At 38.9% G+C, this 9,099-nt stretch overlaps 1 protein-coding gene across 8 annotated transcripts in view; it reads right to left on the minus strand.

The window, feature by feature from the left end:
* Positions 1–877: 877 nt before the first annotated feature.
* Positions 878–9,099, minus strand: part of LOC109464925 (MPN domain-containing protein-like) — a 12,940-nt gene continuing 4,718 nt past the window's right edge. For 3 of the 8 annotated variants that reach the window (XR_002139914.1, XR_002139915.1, XR_002139912.1), the window contains 11 exons: positions 7,902–8,070; positions 6,955–7,048; positions 6,732–6,752; positions 5,944–6,040; positions 5,582–5,654; positions 5,092–5,168; positions 4,475–4,643; positions 3,816–3,886; positions 3,087–3,375; positions 2,521–2,613; positions 1,662–1,775 (listed from right to left, as the gene is read on the minus strand). Coding sequence is in view for 1 of the 8 variants with exons in the window: in XM_019762036.1 (XP_019617595.1) it covers positions 1,665–1,775; positions 2,521–2,613; positions 3,087–3,176; positions 3,816–3,886; positions 4,475–4,643; positions 5,092–5,168; positions 5,582–5,654; positions 5,944–6,040; positions 6,955–7,048; positions 7,902–8,070 (1,044 nt within the window). In the remaining 7 variants the exon portion in view is untranslated. Of the gene's footprint in view, positions 1,776–2,520; positions 2,614–3,086; positions 3,376–3,815; positions 3,887–4,474; positions 4,644–5,091; positions 5,169–5,581; positions 5,655–5,943; positions 6,041–6,731; positions 6,753–6,954; positions 7,049–7,901; positions 8,071–8,116; positions 8,142–9,099 lie in introns of all 8 variants that reach the window. The other 5 variants (XR_002139917.1, XR_002139916.1, XR_002139918.1 and 2 more) reach the window with 5 other exon arrangements.

Below are 9,099 nucleotides of genomic sequence, written 5' to 3' on the forward strand. Positions count from 1 at the left end.
TCAGTGATGACTACCGTTTGTGCATATCAAACCATCAGGTCATGGGAAATGAAGATATAATACACAAAAATAAAACTTTCTGTTGCTCACTTGATTACTGGTACTTTGCACAATGTGCATTTTAAGTACAATGTAAAATAAACATTGTTCTCTGGTGCATATCAGTTGTACAGTTCTGTTTATTCCAGAAATACATCAAGTAAACCTACTTAGTTAATCTCAGTGCATAACAGTTATAAATACAAGTAATACCTCAGTTGATATACTAGTATAACTTCACAAGATACTGATATATGGTTATCTTTTCCCACATTTATACCATTACAAATGGTATCACAAAACATGACAATTCCACACTCAGCATACAATACTGGCAAAAACAGGAAAACAACACCAAAACCTCTGGATCTCTCAGATCCTATATAATGTAATAAAGTCTAAACCAAACAAGTATGGGACGAGTCAAGACCAAAACTTTGTCAACAAAGTCAAAATAGGGATTTTTTCTATAAGTTCCACAGTGAGGGTCAAGTTTAAGTTAAATCTATGGTTGACATCAACTTTAGGATGAGATGTTTAGGCAATATATTCCAATTATTTTACAGGATTTTTCATCATCACAACTGTTATTGCTTACTACATACATTGTACATGTATATCGCAATAATTTTGGTTGGTCCAATTCACTGGTTTTGATACCATATATTGAATTTTAGGCAATACCAAATTTTCTTCTCCAAAGACAAAAATCTAGCTTAAATCATCAATTACCAACTTGTGTCTTTCCACAGCCACATAAAAATCTCATACAATAATATAGGGGAGGATGCCATCCACAGAAAAACCTTGGTTACCCTTGACAACCTACAAACACAAAAAAGGGACACACATAGACTTTCATAACCCCCAGGGCAATACACAATAATGCAATAAACAAATATCCAGGCCAAACCCACAGTTTTCACTAAGTGCTTTAGGTGCTTTACAGACAATAATCTTTTTTTTAAAGTATGCACTAAGGGTATAAGCTTTACAGCTTTATAAAACACACATCCGACCCTTTCAAAAGGTCTCAAAGTTTGGCACACCATTTTTGCTTTTTTTTGTGGGGGATGGGGAGGGACAACATCAACTTTTGGTACATAAGGCCCCACCAATTTAATTTGTTAGTTCTTGGATTTTTTTAGAAAAATTATGAAGCGACAGGTCTAGGCATCCTATGATAGCAACAAATGCTATTTCAGGAGCCATGAAAGCTGGTTTGTAATTCAAACAATGAATTTTATACTTTAAACCACTGCATTGATAGATGGAAAAAAACTGTAACAACTCAAAGAGATGGGACTTCCTTTAATTTTGGGGCCCAAAATATGAGCATTTTGAAGTTGATTCAGAGCCTGAATTTTTTTTTTTTTTGGCAAATCAGAAAAAAATGAAGTGGGCAAATCCGAGAACCAACAAATTAAATTGGTGTGGCCTAATACTGATACATTGTGTACAACAGTTTTTCTGTGCACTGACTCGTAAACTACATGCACACTAGACCTACTCTACACAACTCATAAAAAACTGTGCTGGAAGTGTTTAATAATATTAAATCTACAGCATGTCTACTTCAAGGTCTTTGACCTTCTTCCGTTATCTAAGAAGTTACTAGTATATTTTCATCTTGAGGTCTGCTTCTCCTGCCCTTGTTGTGTCACAAGTAAACTTTGTACAAAGTCAAGAAGTTGGCCGCTGACTTGATCCTTGGGCAACTTCTTGGCCAGGGAACCCTGGAAAACAATGAGAGGTCTTTATGAGAGGCGTGAACAGCTGACTCTGAAGTTTGCTAGGTCCTTGCTAGGCTCTGAGTTCAAGGACTGGCTTCCACCACCTAGGGCTCAGATCACAGGAAGAGTGACACGCAACAACCACAAATTGAACTGTCCGAAAGCCAGAACGAACCGTTACTTGAACTCTTGTGTGCTGTACATGACTAGATTTGTAAACCAGCACGGACAGTAACTTGCCTCTTTTTGTAATGTCTGTGTATAACTTGTCCATATTTGTAATCAAGCTTTTAATGGATTCCTTATTTTGAATTGTAAATTGGTTTTAATTCAGTGGCAACAAACTGCGATTTCCAATAAAGAGATATTGTTGTATCTTGTTAATATGTTCATTGCCTAACACACTATGTAAAATGATATCATGGTAACTTCTCTCTAGTATCTCTAGTAAAACAATAATCTTGTGTGGCATGTGCACCTGTTTAATCTTCTGAAAGTATGTGTGTGTTGTTCTTTTGAAAGAAAAAAAAGTTTAAAATATGCATGTTTATGAAAAACTCACCAGAAATTTTCGACTGAATCAGTCAGTCTTCCTCAGCTATCTGACCCAAATGCTGTGGACACGTGATTTTTCCCACGTGTGACATCAGCAAAGGGTCAAAGGTTGTCGATATATAATATGTATATTTGTAATGTCATACAACGACTGATGATTGTGAAATGAAAAATATCTCAAGAAAAGACTAACCTTAACCTTCTCGAGAAACGTCTTATCTTGGTGCCAGGGTTCCTTAAAGAACAAGAAGTCTGGAGCTCCGCTGTAGTAATCACTCACCCACTTCTGTTGGAGGGAAAATATTGAATGATACAATTATGTACATAATGCACATGTCTATGTAATGCATTTGTAATGGGTTTGATCAGAGGGCTCTCTTGTGGGAAATGCTGGCACCAAGAATCTGCCCCATTTTGCAGGAGAAAACTGACATTTAACCTGTACAAGACTGCTACGTGTGAAACACAGGGATGAGTACTATAGTCTCGTGGCTTTAGGGACTCGAACCCACATTGAACCAGCTCACAAACCCAATGCACTACTACTAACCACAAGGCTAAAAGCTCCAGCTAGACCAATCATTAGACTGGTCAGTTGGTGGTGCTTGAACTCCACTGTTACACATGCATGTATTCTTCTATATCTATCTATATATCATACTGGGCAAGGCCCCAAACTGGGGCATCACGCCCATTCTTAATTAATTGCCTATTCTAGATTTAATCAAAGTAAAAGTTGTGCAGCAGAAATGATATGACCATCTCGTTGACGACGTCCTGTGTGAGATAGCTGTCCTGGATGGCCGTGAAGTTCATCGACATGGGCATCCCGTACTCGTGAGGCTTGTGCTGCCATGGCAACAACAAACAACAACAACAACAAGGGTGGTAAGTATATACAGGCCGTGTAGTTCATCGACATGGGCATCCCGTACTCGTGGGGCTTGTGCTGCCATGGCAACAACAACAAACAACAACAACAAAGTGGTAAGTATATACAGGCCGTGTAGCTCATCGACATCGGCATCCCGTACTCGTGGGGCTTGTGCTGCCATGGCAACAACAACAAACAACAACAACAACAAAGGTGGTAAGTACTCATACAAAATCTACATCATCAAAATAACAGTTATGTATCAGGAGAAGTCCCCATTGGTTCTCATTGTATCAGTAGACTTTTTACCCTCAAGTATGGAAGTACTGTCTGTATGTTTGCTTGTGTTCTAAACTTACAACATGTAGGTATTTAGGCAGTAGTGTGGAAAGAAGGGAAGATTTGGTTACTTCAGATTGACATTAAGGTCAAGTTGGAAGTTTGAATGTTTCTGCCCTACTGGGCTTGTTAAAAGTACAAATGGTTGTGCAAATGAGTTCAAAATTCTTTCTTGACATTTGAAATCTCTGTTTTCCTGTTTATCATGGTTTTATTCACTTTTTGTACTTCTTTGCTGTGGGCTTTTATTTGGTTTTGTACTATAGACGATTTACCTCGGGAGGCGGCATCACCCAGAAGGCCTGTATTGCTGACTCCACTATTGGTTCACTCAGGGGAAATGGAGCTGGAAATAAAAACATTTGGGAACACAGTCAAAATTCAAAAATACATCACGTTTTTCTGAGGTAAAACACTTTTTCTGAGGTATATTACACTTAACAACCTGTTACACCCAATATTTGCACATTTAATTGCAGGAATTGCTTCAAGCTGTCTAGTAATGATGCTCTAACAGTGCTTGGTGGCAACAAGTTCCAATTTATGATAGTTCTTGGAAAATACAATGTTTTTGAACTAAGTCTTAGTTGACAACTCTGCTACTTAAAGGCAAGGCTGTTTATTTTTTTCTGGGCTGGTATCAGATACTTGGTGGTTGGTACGTCCACCAGTTTATTAGTCATATTGTACATCATACATAGTCTGGACTAGCCTCCGTAGCTAGCAGGCTTATAGAACTGGGGGTTTGGTGGTCTTCGGCTGTTTTCTGATTAGCCCAGTTCTAAAAATGGGGGTAATTCAACCAGGCCAGCTATGTCGTCTATATGCAATCAGACAATAGCACATAAAAGCTCCCAAAGACCCTGAAGACCTCCCAAAACCCCCAGTTTTTGGCATGCTATGGAGGCTAAGTCTGGACATTTTTCATACTGACCCACTATAAAGCCTACACAGGGCTGGTACGTAGCGCCCAGCCCCTTCATGGCCACCTGGTACTCCATCTGACAGTCCACATCTCGCAACGAAGGGTCCGCCTGACAGTGGGGGTGGGAGTGGTACCAGCCGACCAATGACAGGCCACGTAACATCATGCCCTGGCGGATCTGAGACACAAACGTAAGAGTTGCTGCAAAGCACTGCCATTTTCGGGATATGTTATATACTGCAAAGGATCATGAAGATTAAGCCATAGAACAATTTTATTGGTTTACCCTATGTCATGAAAAAACTTTATAATCCTGGTTTTAAACATATTGTAGATTTTAAGCAACATCTTGGAGTTATCATGCTACTAGGCTACTACTTACATGTACATATCAAATGATGTGTCAAAAAGTATGGTAGTTGTAAAAAGTAAAAATATCTAGAGTTGAAGCTCAGCAATTCATATTTTTTCAGTTACAAGTGCCGAAGAACAACACATAAAGAGCATGTTTTGCTGAAATTTTACCTAAAAATTTTTAGGTAACATGAAAACCCAACAAACTGAATGGTGTAGTTCTTTATTTCTAGTCTTCTTTCTTTTAAGGGTAACAACAGAACAATGTCTACCTCCTCCTCCACTACTATAGCGTTTTCCTTGTCGCCCAGCCTACATCTACAGGGGAATGCCTGCAGGATACTCAAGTCTGAAACATAGGAGAAAACATGGACATGAGATCAACAGGTCATGGGTTCCATTCCTTGCATTCTTGGTTGGGGAAAGGCACTGGATGCAAGTTTCTTCACTCCACCCAGGTGTAAAATGGGAACCTGATGACTTCAACTGGGGAGGTAAAAAGTTGCATATGGTCTGCTCTGTTAATTCTTACTCAAACACAATCATATAATAATATATGGTGACAGAAGTCTAAATCCCTCCTGCTACAAAATTGCAACATGTTGTAACCCAACACTAGCTACCATTGTGTCAGATGCCAGGTTCAGGTCATCTGACCTTATTTGTTTGGAACGGAAGAAGAAGAAGAAACAGAGCAAAAACAAGATGTTTTCCTTGGTAAACATAACTATGTCTCAATGAGAACAGCTGTCCAGTACTCACGCTGTGATGCAGGGTCCCACTTCCCTCCCAGGTAACCTACGACCTCGCTGGTGGTCAGGTGGCAGTGGAAGTCCTGGAACATGGTAGGAATAGTTATGTTGACAGACTAGAGAGAATTCAAGTGAAACAGATAGCAAAAAACATGCACACACACACACACACCTGTCCTTGGTGCTGAACACTATCCACACACACACATCCCTGTCCTTGGTGCTGAACACCATCTACACACACACACACACACACACACACACACACACCTCTGTCCTTGGTGCTGAATACCATCCACACACATAACCTGTCCTTGGTGCTGAACACTATCCACAAACACACACACACACACACACACACAGTACACCCACCATGAGCAGAAGACAGTTGGTAGTTATAGACATAGTGAAGGGCTGCATCTTCCCAAGTGCTGAGAAATGGGAGTATTCCACTAGAGTGTTCGGATCTCTGGAATAACAGAAGCAAAAACTGTAGTATAACTAGCATGAAAGTTCATCTGTGTTGGTACAAGTCATTATGAAATAAGGACTAAACTTAATCTGCCAAAACCGGAATGAATTGGGACCAATTGAAAGTTGATGTTATCAGCGAAAAATTTTGGTAAATCCCAAGTCATTCCAGTGTTGCCAGAAAAAGTGTAGTCGTTATTTCATACTGTATTATATCTACTAAGTTGAACATAATGCCATATATATGTATATATACATACATTGTACCTTGGTTGTTGCACTAGAATACAGATCTCTCAAACACACTGTTTTCAAAGTGGCAGATACATGTAATAACTGTGTCAGATAAATGTAAATGGCGATGTTTCAAAAGTCAAAAGATGAACCACACTTCACTATATATATACATGCACCAACCAAGTCCTGTTCAAAAATGCCAGACTCTTCAGTTCTAGAAACATCCATGCTTTGCACTTGCATATGAAATTTCTCCAACAACTAATTATACAAAATGTAGGTACTGTATGTTAAACTATAAGCTTTACAATCATGACATTGTTAAACTTTCATTTAGACAATGTAGGCAGGCCTCTATTGCATCCACATGAATTTAAGGACAATAATCATTTAAATCATTCATAAGTTATAACGTTACTAATACAGTGTATGTGTAAGAAAAATGTACAAACTTGTATCCAGTGTATTGCGGGCTTTAAGAGAAAACACAGTAGAGAAAGAACATAGTTCATCTTTCATAATTAATACATTGGTAAAAAAGACATGTTTTTCCTATATTCATAGATTAATTCATAAGGTAAAATACAAAAACTGGCAGACAAAAATGAGATTTCAAAATTTCCTGATTTGCAAAGTTCAAGTAAATAAGAGGAACAGTAGGGAGAATGTACTGACTGATCAGGGTCCCTGCTGCCCAGTGAAGTGTGTTTCACTGATGGCCTCTCCTTAACGTCCTGCTTGACTCGAAAGGACCCCGACAAGGAGAGAGCTGAGAAAAAATGAAGAAACTCGTTTTTAAATCTTGGACAAACATTTTAAACAATATAGTAGCTGGCAATTAATATGTTAAAGCATCATAGTGTCAGTTTCAAAGGCAAAGATAATACAATGTTTATTTTTCTAATCAATGCCTAAAAAAAGGTGAAGACTATATGAAAATGATTCCTGTTAAAAGTTACATACACATTGATGTTTCTTAACATTACCACCTTAGAAACTGTTGTTGATGAACATACATGGTTATGTACTTTTAAACAGCAAAACAAAATGCAGAGACTTCAACTGGACAGGATTATATTGGTGGAATCTTTAGATTAGGAGAAAACAGTTAAAACTACTAGTAAAGGCACACAGAAGCAGGCAGGGATTTAAAATAGCATCACAGTTTTCACGGCAAACTGAAGCCATGCAGAGGGAAGCTAGTGCAGGGTTCGTACACGCAGATTCAGCTCAAACAAAAGATCTTTAAACTTTAAAACGCTGCCAACGTAAGTCTCTGAAAACAACTGTCTACAGCCACTATGCTTCTGACATGAAGCCTGTAGATGATTGATTGACTGACAGTTTGGAAACATTTTTATAACAGGAGGAGTGGCCCAATATCTGTCACTCTTGAGAAAGACGAAACTGGTCAAATTCCATCTCAGCCTTGTCATGTTCCCAAAGCCATGAATAATGGCAAAATGATGTTGTAATACATTATTTTCAGATGTCATAATACTTCTTTTACAGAGAATCTGTATGATTTTTCGTTTGGAACTTTCTGCAGCGTGTAAGAACCCTTGGCTAGCCGTGCAGCCACCACGCCATGCTCGAGCTCAGACAGGAGCAACTCTGCTCACACAGAGGCGCCGCGGCCGACGTGGTCTTCAGACCGCCCGTAACCTCGGAAACCGGTCGCCGCGGGCGACTGTTGTCATGACGATTCTCCGCCCCGCCCGGCTGCGAGTCATTACCTTTGGGTTTCGCCACCGGCTCTTTTTTTGTTGCTGATTCCTCCGTTTTCTTGGCCTGCGGGAACGAAAGACAGACAAAAAGGAGGAAAATTGTGCTTTACCTTGCCGAGCCTTAGCATGTCGATCCTCCGGAGTGGAATGCAAAAAACAAGGAAAAATGGAAAAAAGGAATAATGTTAAATGAAAGAACGAAAGACTGCAATCCATTAATGTTAAACAAATCATGAGGTTAAACACAGCGTTCAAAGAACAAGCAAACTTGGGAGATATAAAATGAATGGAAAAAAGTGTTAATTATACAAAATGATTAATAAAGTTGTAAGCATCAAACAACAGAAACGGTCATCAAATATGGAACAGTATCAAAAGCAAGAAGTAGAAACAAATAAAGATGTTGGAGAATGCATCCTTGTCATGATAATCAAATCACAATATGACAAAGAGAAAGCACACTGCTCTGATAAAGGTAGAAGAGCAGCTACCAAAATGTTAAGGAAAAAAAGAAGATTGAGTAGAAAATTATGTTCAAAGCTTGTCCATGGAGGTTTAGTGAAACGACTGGAGGACAAAGTAAATGTTTCACATCAAGTTTTCAAAAAAATCTTCTATTTTTAAGCCATCTGTATTCTAAGATCACATCTTAAAACCTTACCAGACAGGTTGCAGTACCCATAATCAAAGTTTTCCATAGTATTTTAAAGTGATGATTAGGATGGTGCAATATTTTATTTCCAGGTAACTTTTCTGCTTTCCAGAAATTTCTGTCATGACATGACTATATATGGACTTGTGTTGTAGTTGTAGTTTTTCCAGGAAGTTTTACAGTAACTTCTATCATTCATGTAATATTACTGTATATAGACTCATGTTGTAGTTTTTCCAGGCAGTTCCAGACTGAGAGAACAAAACTTCAAGAAAGAGTCCGGATATTCCAGGATGCAAACAACAATTCCTGAGGAGAAACGGGCGTGGTTATACCTCCTCCTTCTTGCCCTCCCCCCTCCTCCTCTTCCTCCTCCTCCTCCTCATCCTCCATAGACTCATCCGTATTGGCCGGGCTCTGTAACCAATCACCGATCACCAC

This window comes from Branchiostoma belcheri, unplaced genomic scaffold, assembly GCF_001625305.1.
Source record: "Branchiostoma belcheri isolate BF01 breed outbred unplaced genomic scaffold, Haploidv18h27 scaffold143, whole genome shotgun sequence".
In the NCBI taxonomy this organism is placed as follows: Eukaryota; Metazoa; Chordata; class Leptocardii; order Amphioxiformes; family Branchiostomatidae; genus Branchiostoma; species Branchiostoma belcheri.